Source organism: Nelumbo lutea, chromosome 2 (assembly GCF_056320005.1).
Source record: "Nelumbo lutea isolate HS-2025 chromosome 2, American lotus-T2T, whole genome shotgun sequence".
Taxonomy (NCBI): domain Eukaryota; kingdom Viridiplantae; phylum Streptophyta; class Magnoliopsida; order Proteales; family Nelumbonaceae; genus Nelumbo; species Nelumbo lutea.
Genome location: NC_142685.1, coordinates 75,651,257 through 75,674,877, shown reverse-complemented (window position 1 = coordinate 75,674,877; position 23,621 = coordinate 75,651,257). Strand labels below are relative to the sequence as shown.

Genomic DNA, 23,621 nt, shown 5'->3' with positions numbered 1-23,621 from the left:
GATCCCCAGGCCTAGCATGGCACGGACCATCATGTCGGGCCTTGCATGGCGCCGATTTACACCTCTACTTTTTGATAATCTCCCTTGGGCCCTATCCTACGTATGTTCAATGGACATATAGGGTAGGGCCATGCTTCAGTAGGTTCTATTCTTCCTATTTGTATAAGAGAAGGTGCTATGGGAGCAGGTTCTATATAGGCTCTGTTTGTTTGCGATACAAATGCTGAACCGGGGTATTTAGGTACCCCAAATTGTGTTTGCAAGTGTTTGTTTGACATACATAATTGTAGCGATTAAGAGGGTGAATTTGTTTTTTCTGTCAACTTTGTGACATTTCAAGAGTGCATTACTGTACCCATTTTTTGGATACAAAGTTGCACTCTTCTGGTTGACGATGTAAATAGGCTATATGTTTGTGTTGTTTCTATGATTGAACAAAGAGCTGCTAGTCGCCGATCAGGGCATGGTCATCACTATCTCCGACCTTGCCATGGTCATTGTCGGTTGTCGGTCAGGTGGCATATTCCTTTGTTCATCTCCTATTGTCATTTTTATGTCTTTTTGTCCTACTTCATGTTGTAGATTTCATTTGGTTTTCGGGGATCCTGCAGTGAGGAAAGGCATGTATTCTTCAAATAGTGTCTTCCCTCTCTAGATCCGAGGTAGATATGAGGTTTCAAACAAAGTGGGGAATAGGTAGTTGGAGCATTTATGTTTTCTCTCATACATTGTGTTGATGTCAACCAAACACCACCAAATTTGTATGCACATTTACCTCGATAAAAAACAAACAACAAGAGTACAAAAAATGGTTTGAAGATGTGAACCAACTTTGCCTAGTACCACCTAAGTTTTAGGAAGTTGATGAACTTTACCCTAATGTTTAGAAATTGCCTTCAAGTATCCCTAAGTTTTATAACAATTGATTCCTCCCTTAATGTTAGTGTCCATTAGCATTCCATCACAATAAATTCACACATGACACCACATGATATATTGACTTTCCTTTAAAACCCAATATTATGCTTTTTTGGTTGATTTTGCCCTCCATTATTTTTCAAATTTTCAAAATAAAACTCAACACCCACCTTGTGGACAAAAATATGGAAGGGAATTTCTCCATTGTTTCTTGTGATATTGAAATAGATGGACTTGGAGCTAATAAGAGATAAGATGGTATCCTCAAAATCCAGTTTTCGAGTGGAAAATGATCCCTCCTCTTCACCTATTCAAAGGCCTTTGTAGCAACAAACAAGGGAGATGACTCCATCTAGTCTCTGGGTAGCAGATGGTCTTTTTGGATGTCTCTATTTGTTGGGAAGCTTTGCTAGCAGAGAAAGTTTGCTATGAGAAGAAGACATGCAATGTGTTATTCTAATGTTTTATTTTGAAAATTTAAAGAATGATGGGTAAAATAATCTTTTCTATCTTTCCATTAACGAATGCTAATCGCAAGGGAGGATTTAGTCCATGTTAAAAAACTTGGGAAACTTTAAGGAATTTTCTAAATAGTAGGGGTAAGTTAAAATTTAAAATTTCTTTTGGAAGCCAAAAACACTTCCAGAAAGCGAAAAGATTGTGAATTTCGAAAGTGGGGTTAATGTCTCTCATTCTCTCACATGCCCAAACCCCTTCATTGTTGCTCTTATTCTGGCCATGTTAAAAAAGAATTTATTACAACAAGAAGGGTTGTAGAAAACTTTAAACAAAATGTCAAAGCAATCGAGAGAAAAGAAAGAGTTTGTGAAGTTGAGAACAACATTTTATAAATGGTAAATTGCAAAAACCTTCCTTGAACTTCTTGACATAGTTGCAAGTAGAACCCATCTGTTAGAATCCTCTAGCAAGAGGCACAAAAATGTCCAAAATAACCATGCAGTTGCTTTTGACCAAAATGTTTATTTCCTAATTTTTCTCTTTATATCAATCACTACCCCAAGTCATTTCAATCTCTTTTCCAAAATTGATTTATTTTCTAAATTTCCCCTTCATATCAATCACTCAAAGGTAAAATTGCAACATCAAACTCTTTTTTTGTTGTTGTTCATAAACTTTGTATTGTTTTTGCTATAGAAACCAGCTTCAATAGTAATTTCATGGTTATTTTGGACAAAGGGGGTCTACTTGCAACTATATCAAAAAAGTTCAGGGGAGATAATTATAAATACCAAACTTTAGGGAAGGTTTTAATAACTTGCCTTTTTATAAATTGGTTATAAAAGGGTTTTGTATATGTTGTGTGGAGTTCTGATCTCTTCCCAATCAAAAAACCACGCCAACACATTCCAACAGGGTCCATGTTCGCACGTGTCATACTTAGTGGGTCCTAGTCTTTTGGTGATATGTGCAAGTGCAGATCTCGTGCCAACATAAAACCGTTCCTACATGATTTATCCCCGCTCATCTCATGCATGGTGGGTCCCAATCTTGTGGTGAGTTCCATTCTTATCTTGAGATGTTTGGACATAGATCATGTTGAGATCTTGTTGGGACAGTTATTATTGGTAGGAGAGCCCAACTCAATATGAGTAGACACATATTTCGTTGGAATAGTGTTAGCAGTTTTTATGGAGAGGAGATCCAACTTGCTTATAAGATAGTTTTTTAAAAACCAACATGGAGGCTGAATTATATTCTATTTGGGTCATGAGTCATTGGTTCAACCGCCTTGGTTGAGTGGGTTAACCTATAAACATTTTTTGGAGGGCATAGATTGCAAAAATTTACACACAAAAAAAAGATCACCCTAATCGGATAATCAAGCTCAAAGTTATGACATCCCAAAATTTTCCTATAATTTGTAGTTTGTAACTTGTAATCCGGTGACTGGGTCAAATGGATCAACAGTTCAACTATCATTAAAAATAGTGTCAGTTGACAATTTGAATGTTTCGACCTCTTGGGCAATGCTGGGTTGAAAAACATTACACTAAGGTAAAGTTATGATGGCAATGACATGGGTGCTCAGTTCAGTTGGCCTTTTTTTTTCCAAATTGAACTGGCCTTTAGTTTTTTTGAATTATATAATATAAATACTAGAACTATATGTAATCAAAACCAAATCGTTACCTTCAGTTTTTCCAAAACACTGAACCGAAATGGTTAGATTAATAATACTTAATTATTATTAATTTGAACTCCTAAATAAAAATTTAGTAAAAGTTAAAACAATGTGATAAAGAATAAAAACTAATACAATTAGGAATGTCACAATCCTCCTTTTTGGGGTGCAACTTGGGTGGGTTGGGTCGGATTGAGGGTCAACCCAATCCTAAGTGTCAAAACTCGACCTCAAGCTTACCAACCTAGGCCCTATTCAAGCTTAGCTCAACATCTTGGGATTAGGGACAACAATTTTTACCCTACCCGATGGGGCAGGTTTTTTTTCTTGAACGACAGGTTTGGGGCAGGTCAGGTTTTGGGATTCTAGAACCTGTACGTTACGAGTAGGCTACTGTATTAGACTAAACTCGACCCTTTGATCCCCAATCCACATATTGTCGAAAAGCATATAAACTTTTATGCACTAGGTGTTGAATTTTGATAATACTTTGAAATTGATGTTAAGGGTAATCGATAATTGATGTGTGTTTTACATCTTAGTCAAATAATTGGAAACATTGTTGTTTATTTATGTTCCTTTACTTATTTATTGCTTATATATAACAAGAAATAATAGAAAATTAGACGCAATTTCTAAACCCAATTCATTCCTACCCTTGAATGCCAGGAGGATTGGGTTGGGGAGGGTTTGAATTCGCAAAATCCAACCCACTTTGAGTTTTGGGGTGGGTATGGGTTAAGAGGTTTAGGGAGGAGGGCAGAGTCTAGAATTTAAAAAACCCCTTTCGACCCCACTCTTTTGCCATCCCTACTCGAGCTAGAATATATTGATAATATATAGATATGTATATCATAAAATGATGGGAAAGCTTAGATTGCATCGGATTAGTATTGCCATCCCTTAGTTGTTATCCCATACCTCTTTAGGAGAGTCATATTTGCGAAATTCCAACTTGATGCTTGCAATACAAATATTGCAAAACCAGGTCAATATTTGATGAATTTTCTCGTCCCATTTTTCTACTTGTTCAACAAATTTATGTTCTGTTTCATCAGCAATTTTAATAGATTTGGGAATTCGCTATAGAAGACGTCCCTTGAGAAAACTGCATATCTCCTGGGACCATAAATCATAGTTTGAGCCATCGAAGGTAACGGTGATGGGATGAGAGATATGTTGAGCAGCTTCAGACAAATCCATGAGGAGAAGCACAGAACTTTGGAGCAACGCAAATCACGGGAAAGAAAACAAGGTAGACTCGGGGCTCTTGCTCAGGCTCAGGCTCAGACCCGTGTTCCTTTTCTTGCTTTCTTCAGTTAATTCTGTTTCTGTCTTCCCCCAACTAAGCCTTAGTGACAAGCTCAGACAACAAGAATGGCAAGTCAAGCGATTGAGAATTATAGAGAGAAGGCGGAGATGCTCTCTGCAAGAAAAAATCGCTGTAGCTTCTGGAGGAGATATCCCTGCCCAAGAGTTTGTTGCCATTGGACGGCATGGAGGAGGTGGGCTATGACAGGGAAGCCGGGTTCATCTGGCTTAAGGAGGAAGAACGCAACACATTATCGCCTTCGTGGAGAACCACCGGGTGAAGAATCTAATCGGCGTCAAGAGTAAGGAGCTCTTTGATTCAGGTTGGGTCACCCTCTGGGATATCTACCTCGATGACCCTGCTTCCGGTAAGATCTCGTTCAAAATTCTGGCCGTTGGTCTGGTCGCAGAGGATCCAAGCTTGTTTCATAGCCAACCGGAGCAGAGCAGAGGAATCGTTGGTCTGGTTGCAGACTTGGAAGACGGAGGACAGGGGATCCAAGCTTGTTCCGCAGCCAACCGGAGCAGAGGAGTCGTCGGTTCCGTTGCTCTGGTCACAGACTTGGAAGACGGAGGATCCATGCTTCAGTTCTCTGTTTACCTCTGTACCGGGCGGCGGAGCAGGAAGACGGAGTAGAGGAATCGTTGGTCTGGTCGCAGACTTGGAAGATGGAGGGCAGAGGATCCAAGTTTGTTCTGCAGCCAACCATAGCAAAGGAATCGTTGATTCCGTTGCTCTGGTCGCAGACTTGGAAGACAGAGGATCCAAGCTTCAGTTCTCTGTTTACCTTTGTACCGGGTGACGGAGTAGGAAGACCCTTGCGAAACACATACGAGAATAACAACTGGGCGCTTTTCGTGATTATCCTCGAAGCTAGATCGACAATCTTCCGTGCTCCATATGGCAAACTCCAGATTACCCTGCTTTTGCTTTCCGGCTTGAAGAAGAAGAAGCAAATAAGAATTGTACTAAGTTTTCTGCGTGCACCAGAAGTCGTGTACAAGACGACGATCACGACGGGCAGTTATGCAAGGGAGCTACGATAACCAATGCAACGACAGTGTGCACTCATGAGAGGGCGCCAATGAAGCTCAAGTGGAGGGACGGATCCGATAAAGTATCAGTTTGGCTCTGATACCATGATATGGACCAAGAAGGATGATACGAACCAAGAAGGATGGGTGGAGATGATAGTTTCTCTTGATCTATCTATTCAATAGGCTACAACTCTATTTATAATAGAGCTAATTATAATAGGGATACAACAGGGAGACAAGATCGGTGACCTAAAGATGATACAATAAAGAAAAAGGAGAAGATAAGATATGTATAGGTATCTCCTAGAAGGAAGGAGATAATGAAACTAATTTTGATAGAATACGCTAACAAGAAGAAGAATAATAGGTGAGTGCCACTGATTTTTGATCGTCCGCCAAAACCCTTCAATCAGCCACCAACTAAAGAAACCTATTTGTCCATTGTTGGAGGTTTGAAGGTTGACAACCTTTTGATACTTTTGAGTCGAGAACTCTCTTCACAACCTAATGCTTTGCTCATAGGAATACTCATAAGGTAATATCGTGCAATTTTACTTTTCACAGGTAAACAAGGTCAAGTTTGAAACAAAACCAAATTTGAATTTACAACAGCCCATTTGCACTCCCATGCACTTACAGGTTCAACAAAACGCAGCCTTAACAGTATTTGGACCCATGAGCAAGCCCAATATTTATCCAAGCCCAGTTCCAACTCTGTCTTATTTGTTTTTTTTTTTTTTTTGGCGAAATTTAGCACTCGTTTAAACGTTCACACTTCACAGGCTCACAGCAGCGTGGAGGACCTCTGGGCCTCGGCTTGCGAGGGTTTTTAAGGTTCTGAAGTTCAAAATTTCGAATTTCGCTGATGGAGTCTCTGTTAGCTTTGCCGAATCCCGCTGAACTCCCGCCATATCTGTCGCGGTTTTTGGATGAGAATCTTAAGACTCGCGAAGATCTTTTCAGGGCTCCTGCTCTGGCGAAAGAATTGAAGAAAAATTGCATTGACTTGGACAGAAATCTCATAAAACTTCAGACTAATATTTCTTCGCTTATTACCTCATGGACTGCTCGTTCAGATGGCGCAAAGATCGTCTTTCATCAACTGAATCACAAACTTCGTAATCTTTTCCTCTATCCATCTCAAGGTTCGCAGCTTTCTCCTAAATTTTCTTCACTTTTTTTTTTCTTTTTTCATATTGTTTTGTTTGTTACTGAATTTAGTTTTCATTTAATAAAAAAACATTTTCTTCGGTTTTAATTTCATGGATTTTGATGGGATTATTGGTTCTAGAGGAAATGATGAAGATACGGATTTTGTTTTGATTGTTCTCCCTTTAAAAGGAACCTGTGTTTTGTGTTTTCGTTTATTGTTTATACTTGCATGGAGCTAGATGAGACGGGGAGGGTAGATCTGAAGAACATTCGAAAGATTTTAGGTGAGGAGCTGCCGTTGCTTGCAAAGGAAGTGCGCCGAATTGAGATGGTTCGCATTTATGCTGGTACTAACTTACATTTTATCTGTCAATATCTGTACTCTATAGTATCACGGTTTATTCCTTCCATGTGTTCCATCGCCTGCGGCATATTTAGTGAGGCTAATAGAAATTGCTGAAATTTGGCATACTATTTGATTTGTGAACTTGGAATTTTTAATGAACTGTGATATTTTCCAACTGCTACCAGCTCTGGAATTAATTTCCAAAATTTAGAATACAGACTAAATGCTTTTTTTCTACTTTTCTGATTTGACCAGATCAAATATATCAGAATATGTTGATTACGGATCCCCCCGACCACAACACACACACCGAAAAAAAAGACAAAGAAAGGAAAAGAACAAAATCTACTGACCTCATTTTCTGTTTTACTTTTTGATTGGATAGTCACAACAGATCTGGTCAAATTGCAAAGTATAATTGTTTAGTAGAGTGGTCGGCATTGAGACAAGGCTCTGATACCAGTTGTTGGGTTTCTGCCCAAATCAGGTGTTCTTCGAGGGAACATTGCCTCAAAAGAAGATACAGAATAAGGAAAGGAAAAATATCTCTTTATTATGCCCTACTCTCGGGCTATGGCTATTCATATGCTTCTTATTACAATCGTAACTAATTCTGATTCTCCATCGTGTCTGATAATGGATTCAGTTGACATGGCGAGGCTTCCTTCGAGTGTAGACTCGAGTGCTTCTGGTGGCTTTCTTTTGGCGAGGGCTTGGCCTTGTGATTCCACGATGATGGCTTCTTGTCCACAGGGTATCAGGACCCCCTCTTGATGGGCCTGGGCTTGGGTTTGTGGGCTTGCATTTGAGGTCCTATCAGTGGATGAAAGGATGTCTAAGTTCAGTACAATATTCAATACTAAATAATGGTGTGGCTAGAGATTACTTTCCAGCAAAAAGGGGGTTAAGACAAGGGGATCCCCTATCTCCCTTCCTATTCACTTTAATTGTGGATGTCCTAAGTAGGATGATTTTGGAGGCTGATCAGAATAATTTGTTTAGAGGATGGAGGGTAAGAAGACTTGTAGCGGCAGTCACACATTTGCAGTTTGCAGATGACACCATTTTATTCTGTGAGGGAGGCAATCAAGAGTATATAATAAATCTACGAGAAATCATCAATTCTTTGAATCACTTTCTGAACTGAAGATAAATTGGGGAAAGAGTTGTATAGTAGGAATAAGTTTGGAATATGAAAACATGAGAGTGATAGCTGAGGCCTTTCGGAATACTTAGGACTACCTTTAGGAGGGAACCCAAGATTAGAGGCCTTTCGGAAACTAGTGGTGGGACAAAGAAATTGGCTATGTAAAAGAGGAAATACTTATCCATTGGTGGAAGAATAACCTTGATAAGACCAACCTTAGCTAACTTGCTAATTTACTTTTTGTCCTCCTTTAGAATTCCAGTGAGGGTAGTAGAGGGGTTAGAGAAATTTATGAGGGACTTTCTTTGGGAGCTTGGGATGAAAAAACAGAACATTTAGTAAAGTGGGGTCAAGTTTGCAAGTCAGAAGAAAAGGGAGGTTTGGGGCTGGGGAACATAGTTCAAAGAAACACTTTGTTGTTAGGAAAATGGCTTTGGAGGTTGGGGCTCCGAGAACCCCCTATTTGGTAATATTGGTCATTCATTCATCCTACTAAAATATCTTCTTAAAAAGCAATTAAAATTCTAAAATCATTATTTTTTGTGTGGGAACTAAGAATATAGGACCCTAACATGGACTTATTTGGGCTTGCCTCGAGGGGCGTGGCACAAAGGTGGTTTGTAGAATCAGGAATGTAATATGTTTTACATCACATTAGCTACTTTAAGTAATGCAATTGAGGAAAAAAAGATTGTGGGTTTTACATGCTTGAAAATGTTTTATATGTTTGATTTTATTTTTATTGAATATGCTTTACATGTTATGTTTATGTGTTTTAATTTTAGATAATAGGTTTTTTAAAATATTTATTTTAAAATTTAAAATTTATATTTTTATTAATATTATGTTTAATATTTTTTATGATTTTTTAACATTTTTTTTTGATTTTTTTGATTTTTTTTTTAAAATTTTTGCACCTTGCTTCAAAAGATGCGTGCCTTGCCTTGCGCCTTGGGCGCAAATTGATCCCTACACCTTTTTTGCGCTTTGCACTTTTAAAACACTAACTTTAACCCATATAAGATTTTTTTTTTTAACTTGCACACCTTTTGCTCACTACCTTTGGCACACAAACCAAGAGGCTGAGTCATGTACACCTCCTCCTCTAAATCATCATTCAAGAATGCATTTCTGATGTCTAATTGGTGAAGATCCCAGTTGAAATTAGATGATAATGAAAGGACTCTAATAGCGATCATTGTGGCTACTGGGGTGAAAGTCTCCGCATAGTCCACTCCATACACCTATGTGAAGTTGTGAACCCTTTCGCCATCAATCTAGCTTTGTATCTTTCCACTGTACTATCAACCTTATGCTTCAATGTGAACACCCACTTACATTCCATTGGTTATTTTCCTTTAGGAAGATCTGCAAACTCCCAAGTGCCATTCTTGTGCAAGGCATTAATTTTTTCCTTCATTACATTTATCCATTCGGGTATAGATAAAGCTTTTGCCACATTTTTAGGAATATGAACACTGTCACTGAAGGTAAGAAAAACACAAAATAAAGGTGAAACATGATCATAGGAAACAACATGAGAGATAGGATGATTAGTAGTATAAGATCTAACACTCTTTCTCTTAGCAATTGGAACATCTACATCATTAATAGTAGAAGAATCTATATCAAGAGGATCAAACATATCAATAGGAATAAGAGTACCTAGCTTAAAAGGATCTACCTCTGGAGAGTCTGATGATGTTGGTAGATAGCTTTAGGTTGCACAACTCTTGAACTTTATTGGCCCTTGCAGTGGCGAAGTAAAACACGGAATTGAGGAGGAAGCTAAACTTGAACATGTTTCTCCTCAACCCTACTCTCCCTCTGAAGAGAAACAGGGAAGAAGGGTTCACTCTCAAAGGACACATCCATGGAGATAATACTTATAAGAAGCACGGTTAAAGCACCAAGTCATGAATGAAGCAATGACACCCAAAGACACGCATTGGAATAGAGAACAAAGGGGTGTTGGGAAGCAAAAGCTTATGTGCACCTTATATTCTAACAACTGAGATGGTATACTGTTGATAGTATATGTAACACACATAACAATGTCCATCCAAAAACGTTTTAGAACATGCATATGTAATAATAATCCATGAGCAACCTCAAGAAGGTGACGGTTTTTTCTTTTAGCAACACCATTTTGTTGAGGTGTTTTAGCACAAGAACTTCGGTGAAGAGACCCACTTGTAGCAAAGAACTTCATGAGATCACTATGAAAATACTCCTTTGCATTGTTTGACTGGAAAATGTGAATCTTAGCCTAGAATTGAGTAAAGCATTGAAAATCTTTTACAAGCTTCGACACTTCATCTCTAGATATCATGGGATAAACCCAAGTATATCTAGAGCAGTCATTAATCAATGTAATGAAATACTTATAGCTAGTTTCAAAAAGGTAGAGTAATAGGGCCCCAAACATTGGGATAAATAATGTGAAAGGGAAACTCAGATCTTTTATTTCTTAGGCTTCGTTCCTTTAACAGATTCTATTAGGGGTAAAGTTGGTCAATGTGATTGTGATTCCCATTGATTGACTCTCCCATGTTCTTTTTGAAGATTTAGGTGGGACCCACAATAAATATGTTTTCCCTGGGTATCACTTACCCGAGGAATTGTTACCCTTCTCTGACTTGGGAAAGTTAACTTTCTTGAGTGGAGAGTAAATGCTCAAGATACAATATTGTAAAAAATACCCATTAAAACAATATAATTCAAAAAACATGGACTTGTTTCTTAATCATTGACTTGGGACTATCAAAAGCATTTACAAATCCTTACAAATCCAGACCCACTACTATCATAGATAGCTATTCTAAGTCTCTTAAGTTTAGATCCAACACATTATGGGCCTCCTACAAGCAAGCATGCATATACAAAGATAAATCCTGCAAAGTTTTTTAGATTAAACTTAAATGATGGCTGAAGCATTGTAATAAAAGTTCTTGTTTATAAAGAGACAAAAAAAATTATATAGCTGTCAAATTTTATCCACATTAATAAAAAAAAACTAATGCACAAATCCTCTTTCCCTTGGCAGCTTCCAAAACATTGTTTGCATCCGGAGAAACAAAAACATCCTCTAGCTCACAACTTTGTCTTCCCTTCTGCATGTCAATCAAAGAGAAATAAAAACAGGATTAGGATAATCTTTCCTATTTAAAAGAGAATGCAAAGTCAATGGCCTACAAGTTTCAGCACTATTTGACAAGATCATGACAGCCTACCATCTGGACAAATGACAACAAAATGAAACAAGCATGTGTTTAAAAGAAAATATTATCTTACTTTCTCCTATTTAAGATTGAAAGCTCCAAGTTGACTTCAACCTCATTTCTTTCTCTCTCTCTCTCTCTCTCTCTCTCTCTCTCTTTATCTTCAGAAACTATTTATAAAGATAGTTTATTGGATATGTACAGAAAGTGGTGAGAACTTTGGTTTTCCTTAGAATTTATTTTAGTTATTCGATCATAATATTTTTAGTGAAACATTTGATTCTTAATTAATATTTGATAAAATTTTGAGGTCAGTAAAGACTTCGTTGGAATGAAATAACATAGCTCATATTTCTGTCAGCCTCTCTTCACATGGATGTGCTATTAGCATGCTTTTCATGTGACAAGGATGCATTTGTTAAGTTATGAAGACATGACTTCTTTGGTAAATTGATAGACTGAACACCTGTGGATGTAAAGTTCAATTACCTTGTTCAGTATAGTGTTTTTATGATCATTTCAGTAAACAACTCCCTATAGAGTTCAACTGTAATTATTACACTAGATTATTGGCATCTTGTTGTTGCTTGCCTTGATTTAGTTCGTGTTAGATTTTATTTCCTTCATCCTTGGTGTGGGTTATGCAATCTGCCCCATTTTCTCTGTTAAGAGGTTTTGCATATGGTTATAAGAGTCCAATATAGGTGGAACTGTTGGTAAAGAAAATAGGCAATTAGGATTAGGATTTAATTAGGATATTGTTTGCTAAGAAATTTAGCATCAGAAGTAATTTAATTAGGATTCAAATACACTAATAAACTCCTTGTCTACAGCTGAAACCTTGTCAAATTTATTATAAATTTGGGGAAGTTTGCATTTCAGGTTTAAGGAATAAGGGAATAAAGAGGATATCTGATTAATACATGTTGTCCTTTTGGTAAAAGGAATTCATTAAGCTACAATAAATCCAAACTATCTCATTGAGATGATGAGTAACCATTAACCAAGAAACAATGCAATATTTCTGTTGAAAAAATGATTACCTGTATGCACACTTTCAGCTTTGAAACTTGCAAGCCACTATCCAGAAATGGGTAGAATTATCTCAGTTTGTTTTTTGTTCACCTACAAAAGGATAGTTTAAATTAGTGATAAATAAATGAAAGTATAAATGAGGTACCACTAAGCAGCAATAAACTGAAATTAAATGTAGTATACCTTTTGTTTCTTCTTCACCCCATGAAGGAATCTCCTCCACAAATCAAAGCTTGAACAGTTTCTGGAGCCAAAGATGCACGGTAAGGATCAATTACCCTACCACCAACACTAAAAGTAGCTTCTAAAGCTACTGTGGATATTGGAATGGCAAGAATCTCAGATGCCATCTTTGTCAACACTTGATATTTCAAATTATTAGCCTTCCACCATTCCAAACTATTGAAGTCATAATGTGAACTTTCTTCCTTACAAATATATACACCCTCCTCAAGATACATTTCTAACTCTGATTTTGGTGAGGGAATGGTCTGAACTCTTCACATAATTCATCAATTTTGACCATCCAGAACTTGATGATTGAGATTTGGAACTAGAACTTACAGAAGATTTGTGACTATCATTCCCTTTAGTAGAGGATTGCTCACTACTAGAAGCATTATAAGCAGCCACATACTCATTATAAAGTTGGTATAAATTATGTATTTTAATATATAATATAATACAATATAATATATTATACATGCTATATATGTATTATATGTTAATATATATTATATAGATAATGAACTTAGGCTAACTATTTTTTTTCGGCTAACTGAATTTCCAGACTTGAAAACTGAAACTGAAACCGAAATAACCAAAAACCAAAGAAAACTGAAACTGCAAATTTCGGTTTTAACTGAACAATGCTCACCCCTACCTTTGAACAATTCATTACATTTCTTTAACTCTCTTCAAACTGGACTAAGGCATAGACCTCCTGGACTAAAGGGAGGTCCTTACTTCCCAAGATTTGCACCCTGATAGACTCATACATAGGATTCAGTTCCAAGAGGAAAGCAAATACTCGATGTTGGGAGACAAGGCACTTGTAGGCTTTTGCATCTTTATCGCATTTCCAATCCACAATTTGATAATGATCCAACTCCTTCCAAATCAATGTCAAATCTGAGTAAGATATTGACAGACTTCTCTCCCCTTTGCTTACAACTGAATGATTCAGCTTGCAATTGGTATATCTTTGCATAGTGCCTTTGCTCTGAATAGTTAGAATTTTGTTTGTTCCCATGTTTCATAAGTTGTTTCATCCCACATAAAGGTCTTTCTCACTTGTGGCAGCATAGAAACTAAGAGCCACAACATAACCATACTATTCTCTTGATCCCATTTGTCATGTTCAGCATTTCCAATCTTTGGATCCTTTACTTTACCATTGATATAGCCTATTTTCCCTCTAGTAGTAATGTAGAGCTTAATTCCCCTAGACCCCTCAAGGTAGTTAAGTCCATCAAAGGCGATTACAGCCATAGGGAAATTCATATGCAGCCTCCCCAATCAGTCCATTTTGACTTGCAGAAACACTGGAAGATGCAGAATAGGATCACTTCTAACACAGGTTTCTAGGTTGTTTTCAGGTCTAAACAGATTCAACAGCCACAGTGCATCACACTTCCAGGCCACTTAATCACCACAACCACCAGGAGAGAACACAACTAGTGTTGTCACATAAAAAAACCAGGTCATATGTGACCTACAGGAACTTCTTATTCAGTTACAAGGATCACATGATCCACAAAGTGGTTAAAAAATCACAGAACCTTCTCACAGCATTCAGCCACCTTAGATTTATAGGTTTTCTTGGTACATGCCCAAGAAGAAGAGAGAAAGGAAGAAAAACTTCTTTTATATCAGTCATTGGTGTGTTTCTTGAGCCCAATCTGGAGAAGACAGCAAGAAGAGGAAGAGAAAAGATGATCGATCTGCTCTTAGGCCTAGTATTTGCGCTCTGATACCATATTATCAGTAAAAAAGGCAGAAAAAGTGGAGGAAGAAGAGAGAAGGGAGAGAAGAGAGAGATTGGGGATCTAAAACGGTGCTGGTGGTGCCAGTTCTAATCAATATATATGGGACGACATATTAAAAAATCTAAAAATGACAACAGTGTTCTTGTGGCACATACTATATAAAATATTAACAATTTCAACACATCTAATGGTATTTTTTCCTGTGCTTTTTTCTTCAACTGCCTTGTGCAAATAACTGTAGGGGGAGAGGATTTCCTAGTGAAAGAGATTTGGAGCAAGCCCATTCAACCCAAAATTCAAGCTCTTTGCTTGGAGGTTTTTCTTGGAAAGGTGAATACCTGTGACATGCTGCAAAAGAGGAGACCACACAAGTGCCTCTCCCCTCACATGTACTATCTTTGTTATGCAAATGGTGAATCCCTACATCACTTATTGATCTATTGTCCTTTTGGGCTCTTTGTTTGGGAGACTTTTTTCTCTCTCTTTGTTTGCAAGTGGAGCACTCCTTAGGATGTGGTGAGCCTTTTCAACCCAAGCTTTTTAAGGCAATTAACAAGAAGGTGAAGGACAATGCGGAAATCAGTTAGGGTGGCTATGTTGTGGACTATACGGAAGGAAAGGAATGCAAAAATATTCAATGAGAAGTACAGACCAAAAGAATTGGTGGAAACCATAAAGATAAAACTTGCTAATTGGGTATGCTTTTCCAACGCTTATCCATAGCTAATATAATGCAGGCATGGAAGGAAGTGGCTTATTCCTTTAAGAAGAAAGAAAAGATAGGGATGGAATGGAAAACACTCGACTTCTAATAAATTAAAGCTGAGTTTTGATGAGAGTTCCATAGGAAACTTGGGGCTGGCAGGCATTCGTGGTGTATTTAGAGACTCAACAGACAAAATGTTGGCAATGTATTCAAGGCCTATAGGGGTAGGCGGCTCAATCAAGGCTGAGTTACTAGCCTCTTTTTAGGGGTTAAAACTTTCCAAACAAGAAGATTTAAAAAACTCGAAGGTTGAAGGGGACTCAAAACTGGTAATCTCTTAGTCTAGCACTAGGGGTAATGCTCCTTGGATCTTGTAGTGAGAATGGACCAAATGGGCCTTAGTGTCTTTATTTCTTTTAAGTTATGTTTTAAGTTTATGTTCTTTCAATTATGGGCTTCTTTTGTTTTGTTTTATTATTTCTTTAGTGCTATCCGCCCCATTAAGGGCATCTAGGGAATTGTACTCAGTTTAGAATTAAGAGAATAAAAGATATCTTAGGGGGGCTAGAAAGGATCAAGCTTTTCTCTTCTCTCCTTTCCCTTCTTTTCTTCTTCCTTTTTCTTCTTCTACAAACCTCTGTTGAAACCTTTCTTTCTTCTTTCTTTTCTTATCTTTTTCTATATTTTCTAAATTATTGCAGGTGTGTTTCACAACTTGATACGGAGCAAGTTCTTACCTTCAACATCTTTCTCCTTTCTTAGCCCATACAGTGTGTATGGAGAACTGATTGGCTAATCAATCAGAAACTTATGTAGCCCAGTTAGGAGGATTTTTGGAAAGTTTTGTGGAGATTTTCATCCTTAGTTGAAGTCTAAGGAAGGTTCTTGGAGATTTTTTCCGAAAACCCTAGATAGTTGGAGAAATCCTGTTATAGTTCCTAGAGACACTTTGAAGCTGGTGCTTGGGGATCAAAGGGGAGCTCTTTGATTTCTATTAAGGGCAGTTTGGGTTGGACAGAATTCTGGAACCTTTGGTAAGAGCAGTTGAAGTTTCTCTCCTTCTTTCGTCCTATCAAGTCCTATGAAACCCTAGTTTTGGATGGTTGAAGAGTAGTTCTTTGCTTGGAACAACAAATCAAGCTTAGTAAAACTCTAATTTGATTTTCGTTTGCATCTATTCACTCAGTGGAGCAAACTGGAGGAGAATCAAATATCCCACATATTTCGGGTTCGGACATGGGGGGCTAGTGGAGACTTTGTTAGAGGTAGTGACCATTGTGAAGTTGGATGGAACCACTTAGTTAGCTTAGTCTTAATCAATAAAATATGTGTAGTAGAGGAAAATGGGGTTACATCACCGGGAGCAAGAAGAAACCGATGGAGGACGATCCTACCTATGAAAGGTGGATGCAGGAAAACTACACAGTAGTGGGCTGGTTAGTGAGCTCTATGTAGCTACATATTAGTCAGCACTACTTGTGGGTGGAATCTGCAAAGGAAGTGTGGGGTAATGTCACAGAGACCTATTCCCAAAAGTTGAATGTTGCTCGGGCCTACGAATTGAAGAATGATGTGAATAATCTAAGACAGGGGGAGAAACCCTTAGTTGTCTACTTCTCCATGCTGAAAATTCTTTGGCAAGAGATTGATTTGATGGAAACTATTGTTTGGTGTTGTACAAAGGATTCAAAAACACATAGGAAGTTGGTGGAAATAAATTGAGTCTTTGAGTTCCTCACTGAACTCAACCCAGAGGATGATATTGTGAGGCAGAATGTTCTGGAAAAGGATGAGGTGACTTTTTATCAGGCTTATGCTACGGTTAGTAGTGAGGAGAGCAGAAGATAGGTTTAGTTTGTAGAGTCGCAGGTTGTTCACTATGCTAATGTTGGAATGAAGTCGAAGGTTAACGAAGATGTTATCTATGAGTATTGCAAGAAGCCTTACTAAAGACAATTGTTGGAAGTTGCATCCAGAACTCATTCCTAGTAGACTCAATAATGGAAACAATGGAAAGAGGATTAAGAATGAAGGTGGAAATGCAAATGTAACCACCTCTTCATAACATGAATAAGGGCATAGTGGTGACAAATCAGTGGAAGAGCAAATTGCAGCCACTAGGGCTGAGTATGAGAAGTATGGCTGAATAATTAGTCATTTGGAGTCTATTGCTACAACATCTACTTCATCACAGATAGTTCCTTCCTCTATGTATGCACATTCAGGTATTCGTGCCACTATAAATCAGTCTACTATTTTAAGTTCTCATAGAATCCCTTGAATAATTGATTTTGGTGCCTTTGGCCATATGGCCAGTGTTTCACATTTATTCACCTCTTATCAACTCATTTCTGGTCGAGATAAGATATCCCTAACCTTATTATCTGTTTTGTGCCACTACAAATCATGCTACTATTTCAGGTACTCATAAAATCTCTTGGATAATTGATTTTGGTGCCTCTGGCCATATGACTAGTGTTTCACATTTATTCACCTCTTATCAACTCATTTCTGGTCGAAACAAGATATCCCTGACCTTTTTATCTGTTCTTCATGTACCTAAATTTAATACCAATCTTCTTTCAGTAATTTAACTAAATCCTTGAATTGCTGTGTGACTTGTTTCCCTTCATATTGTGTTCTTAAGAACATGAAATCTTAGAAGGTGACTGGGAGTGGCCATGAAGCAAATGGGATCTATCTATTAGACATGCTTGAGTAGAGCCAAGTTGTTTTGATCATAATTCATAAAAAAAGAACTTGAGTAGAATTAGGGTTTCCCTATTCAGGGTGTATAAGTATGCACTGTTTGCTAAAACCCCTTAATTATATTCCTTGAAGGAAATACCCTTTGATTTTGATTTTATGTGAAAGAGCTACTTTGTAAGGGTTAAACCCAATAATAGGTATAAGCAGCCCCATCAGCTTGGACTCTTAGCAGGTTATACCCGAGTGGGCCCCACAATTTGGTAAATAGGTCATGAGACCCATATGCCATTGGGTACTTATGTATTTAAACTTATACATCTTAATAGTGAGTCCTGTTGACCGGTAAAAAGTGGGACCCACTATACTGATTTGGTGGTGGGCATGACCCACCTTAATATTTTAAACTTAAATATTTTGACACCGGGCTTTGCTGATAGGTGAGACTCACTAGTTTGATTTAATGGTGGGCATGACCCACTTTATTGTTTTGAATTTAAGTATTTTGATAGTGGGCCCTACTGATAGGTGGGACCCACTAGTTTGATTTGATAGTGGGCATGGCCCACTTTAATATTTTAAACTTAAATATTTGACAATGGGCCCACTAGGTTGATTTGTTAGTGGGCATGGCCCACTTTAAGATTTTAAACTTAAATATTGACAGTGGGCCTCGTTGACAGGTGGGACCCACTAGTTTGGTTTGATAGTGGGCATGGCCCACTTTAAGGTTTTAAACTTAAATACTTTGGTAGCGGGCCTCATTGATAGGTGGGATCTACTAGGTTGATTTATTAGTTGGCATAGCCCACTTTAAGATTTAAAACTTAAATATTTTGACAATGGGCCCTGGTAGGTGGGACCCACTAGATTAGTTTGATAGTAGATGTGGCCCACTTTAATGTTTTTATATTGAATATTTTAATAGTGGGCCCCACTAACAGGTGGGACCCACTAGATTAGTTTGATAGTGGGTGTGGCCCACTTTAATGTTTTTATATTGAATATTTTAATAGTGGGCCCCACTGACAGGTGGAACCCGCTAGGTTGGTTTGATAGTGGGCATAACCCACTTGAATATTTTAAAGTAAAAAAAGTTCCATTGTCGGCCCATTTATAGGTGGGACCCACTGTTAATTTGGTAGTGGGCATTTAGATTATATTTTAGTTATCTATTTAGATATATATTTTTTATTATTGAGGTGGATAGGATCTCACCGATTGAATTTTAACTAATTCAGGGGTAATGTAATTCATCTTCTTAAAGTGGATAAGATCCACTTTATATAACAGTGGGTCCCTTTGTAACAATTGGCAGCAAACTAAAACAGTGGGTCCTAGGGGTATGTCATTTTCAAATGGCAATATTGGCTGCAGCAAACCAGTACATCTGTCCTCCTTCTCATGTCTGCAACACATGTGGTGTCCCCTTTTTAAGTGGATGAGATCCACTAACAAAGTACAACAGGTGGCAAAGTGCTATTACAGATCAGCACACCTGTCCCATTTTATATGTATTTACATCACACAAGATCCACTAACAACCTACTGAAATACTTTAGGGTGGATAGGATCCATCGAGATATCAGAGGCTCCTCAGATATACATATACATTTAATTTGAAATAGGCTTTTGAGTTCTAACAGAACTCTAAGAAGAGAGAGAGAGAGAGAGAGAGAGAGAGAGAGAGAGAGAGATAAAATTTTACAGAGAAAGAAGGAAAGAATAAGATTTATACATGTATACGCCTATCCTTACACCTTAATCAGCCGAACTTCAACTTCCCTCTATTTCTCCTCTTCCTCTCTCTTCTCTCTTTTTTTTCTTTCTTTCTTATCTCTTTCTCTCCTCCCTTCTATCTGCCGACCCAATTTTCTTCTCCTCTCCCCCTTATATAGAGGGAAACAGTTATGGGGTAGGGAGGTTAGAGCAACCTCCCCACTCTTCATACATGGGGTGGTTGCTTAACTCCCCCCCATAACTAGAACTTAAAATTTGAACTTATGTGGAGTGGGCCAGCTGTCAAATATGCCACCCCCCTCAAGCTTTATTAATTTATATTATTTTATTATTTTTTTACATCATATATTTTTAGTCCTAAACAGACTGCCCCCTCAAGCCTTATCTTCTTATCTAGGAAATAAGGTTAAAGGAGATAAGGCTTGACCTTAGTCCCTTTTTAATGAGACCACTACGAGATGTGATTTCTATTGTAGTTGGTCCCGAGGACAAACCGAGAATCCCAAGTAGTGATCTGCAAGAAGTCTTTACCTATTGTTGATTCCTCAAATTCAAAGGGATGTGGTATTCGTCATCTTTTGTGTTTCTCAGATGAAGAAGTTTGTGACATAAATTTCAAGAGGGCAAGATATCCAAGACCCAATGAATTTCAAGAGACAAGTGATGTGGCAAGGGTTGTTAACTCTCCCATAATAATTTCTGATGAAGAACCATTAGATATGGAGCATATGAGGATATCACTCATCCATTTGATGACCTTGATCCCATTATCATGCCAAGTAGCAATGTAGGTGGACATGATCTTTCAAACGACTTTCGTATAGTTCGTCATACTGATTCTTCTTCTCAAGTGGAGATGATAGGTGGGATTGTAGCAGAGGATTTGGAACAACCAAGTGATGCAAAAGAAGAAAATCCTTTTGTTACTGCAATATCTAATATTCATGGCAGCATAAATTCACTTATTTCAAATTTGATTGAGACTACCATCAATACGATAAGGAGGGAGGTTGAGAAGGCATCTCCTAAGGCATTGATTTTGGGTAGACAAAGATTGAGGATATAATCAGTTTGTTAAAGGGTATGGCCCTTTAGTCTCCTTTGTGGCAATTTAAGGTTGAATCTATTATCAAGAACACCGAAATCATCATTCAACAAGCTGTTGAAATTGAGGAGTTAGATGATATTATTTGAGAAGGTCCAAATATAGACATGCTTCATTTTGAGAAAGTATCTTCTCAACATCATGACTGCTTGAAGCAAATTAAATAGGTTAATGAGACTGTTGGGACTTTGGGAGAGAAGTTTGGATATCAAGAATTTTGATTTGATTATGTTAGAGAAGGAGCTCCAAGAGATTGAAGATAAGGCCAAATCCTTAAGAGAGAAATTTGAAGCTGATAAGATATCCAAGTTAAAACTTCAAGGTGACATTGAGGCCTTGAAGCAAGAATTGGAAGGGCATGAAAAAGCTGATGCAGAGCTCAAGATAGCAAAGCTTGAGGCTGGTGGAAACATTCTTGTGGAATTTGAAGAAAAGAAGAAAGCCAAAGCTTCCTTACTAGAGAAGTACTCCTCTCGGGGTACTCTTTTTGATGGTGCTTGATGCATTTTTTTATATATATATATTTTTATAAATAATGAAGAGAGATTTTTTTAGGGAATGTTTATCATGTTTAATGAAGTACTTATTTACATTTTTTTTTTTGTTTCAAGAATGAATACTCATTTTTTATTTTATTTTTCTGTTCACAGTTTAAACTCATGCGGGCTAGGAGTATAACATCAATATATGTTTAACAATGTTGTGGCTGCACCTATATGTGTTAAGCTGCCTACGTACCCGTTTAGGGATCAAGCCAACATAGTTCATATTCTACAGTTTAATCACATGAGAACAAATGGTGGGACTTTTTTTTTTTTTGCTCATCTCATTAGTTTAACCATGTAAGAGGCATTGGTGGTTTGTCTCATCAGTTTAACCACATAAGAGGCATCGGTGGTTTGTCTCATCAGTTTAATCACATAAGAGGCATCAGTGGTTTTGCTTGCTTCTTTTTTTTTTTTTTTTTGGTTTAAGCATATAAACGCTTAATTTTCCATTTACACAACGATATTTCACTTGGACCTTGGGATCCGATAGCTCATATGCACCTCTTGGGAAGACTTTTGTGATAACATATGGACCTTCCCATTTGGGCTCAAACTTCCTTGAGGTTTTCCTTGTAACTATGATAGGCCTTTGGATAGTTGGAACTAAATCTCCTATCGCAAATGAGGCACCTGCAACTTGGGCTTGGTAAACTTCTAGCCTTTGTTGAGCTACAAGCCTTGTTTCATCGAGGTCCTCTAATTCAGCGAGCCTTATTCTTGCATTTTCTTCAAGATGCGTAAGTTGTACAACAATCCTTAAAGAAGGGAGTTGAACTTCTAGGGGAAGAACAACTTCTGCCCCAAATACCAAGTTATATGGTGTGCATCTTATAGCTGTCCGAACTATAGTATGATAAGCCCAAAGGGCTTCTGGGAGGTGTTCATGCCAATCCCTTTTGTTACTTGACACCATTTTCTTAAGAATTTTGCATAGGACTTTGTTGAAGGCTTCGGCTTGTCCGTTTGATTACGGGTTATAAGCTGAGGTCTTTGCATGATGGATTTTATATTTCTCGCATAATTTCACCAATGCCTTACACTTGAAGTTTGTGGCATTGTCAGATATGATTTTTGATGGGATACCATATCTATATATGATGTGATTTCGGATTTAATTAGCAACATCAATTGCGTTAACCTCCTTTAATGCTATTGCCTCTGCCTACTTGGAGAAATAGTCTGTAGTTGCTAAAATGTATGAGTGGGATTTTGAGGATGGTGGTTTAATAGGACCAATTACATCCAATCCCCCATGTTTCAAATGGCCAAGAAGATGTGGTAGGATGCAAGGGCAATGGTGGTTGGTAAATAAAGTCACTATGTATTTGGCATAACTTACAAGATGCTGAAAATTTTATTGCATCTTGGACCATGGTAGGCCAGTAATAACCTAGCCTTTTTAATTGACCGGCAAGCTTTGGTCCAGCTTGATGGGCTCCACATGTACTAGAGTGGACTTCATATAAGGCATCCTTTACTTCTGCATCCGATAAGCGTCTTTGTAAGACTCCTTCAAAAGATCTCCTATACAAAGTATCACCGAAATATGTAAAGCGAGGGGTTTGGTGTCGGATATCAACCCTTTTCTTTGGATCGATAGGTAACCTCCCATGTTGTAAATATTCAATGATGGGTTGTCTCCAATCTGCATCTTCCTCAACTTCATAAACTGTGACCATGTTCATAGTTGTTACTTCCTGCCTTTGACAGGTGATGCAATTTTTTAGGATTTGCATTGCATCCAATATAATAGTGGGCCAAAAATAACCCAATTCTTCTTAATGTCCTACCAATTCTATGACATCCTTGTGCACATAACATTCTCTTGCATTCACCTCTTGCTGGGCATGAAGAGCTTCATCTTTGGATAAGCACTTTGTTAGAGTTAGCCGAATAAGGGTAGATTAGTTATCTCACCTTGGTTAAGTTATGAACTTTTGTGGCAGTCTTATTAGAGGTTCTTTGTCCCATACTTAACTAGGGGTAGTTTAGTCCTTGTACATTTAATTAGAAGCCTAATCACTATTAAGAGGTCGACTGATAGGGTTTAGCTATTAAGTTCGACAGTTCTTTCATCTTCTTCTTCTTCTCTTCTCTTTCTTCTTCTCCTTATTGGTTCGGACTACTGTAGCTACAGTAAAAACATGGTATCAGAGCGTGACAACTTCAGTTCGTGACCTGTTTCAGTTCGTGACAACTTCAGTTCGTGCTTCAGTTCTCTCCTTTTCTTTTCTAGGCTGTCAATGGAGAAAAGTGGTTTGTCCCAGGCCTGAAACATCACAGCTCTTTTTTTTTTTTTTCTGGTGCACAAAACTTTCTTTCCTAAGAAAACAACTTCAGCAGTGAATGGTTGGCTGAAGCTCTCAAACGAAGGTTGGTTATCTCTCCTCTGTGTGCTGTTGGTATTTCTGGGTTGAAAATCTTCAAGAACTAGGACTGATCAGAACCTAGAGAACTAGGTTGGTTGTTGCCCTGGTTCTTGGAAAAATTCCAAGAACAGGCTGTGTTTACAGTGAC

At 37.8% G+C, this 23,621-nt stretch overlaps 1 protein-coding gene across 2 annotated transcripts in view; it reads left to right on the top strand.

The window, feature by feature from the left end:
• The first annotated feature begins 6,136 nt into the window (after positions 1–6,136).
• LOC148871557 (RINT-1 / TIP-1 family) overlaps positions 6,137–23,621 on the top strand; it is a 43,218-nt gene continuing 25,733 nt past the window's right edge. The window contains exons 1-2 of one of the 2 annotated variants that reach the window (XM_088967164.1): positions 6,137–6,555; positions 6,802–6,909. In XM_088967164.1, coding sequence (XP_088823290.1) covers positions 6,276–6,555; positions 6,802–6,909 — 388 coding nt within the window. In that variant the 5' untranslated portion in view covers positions 6,137–6,275. The remainder of the gene's footprint in view (positions 6,556–6,801; positions 6,910–23,621) is intronic. The other variant, XM_088967165.1, reaches the window with a different exon arrangement.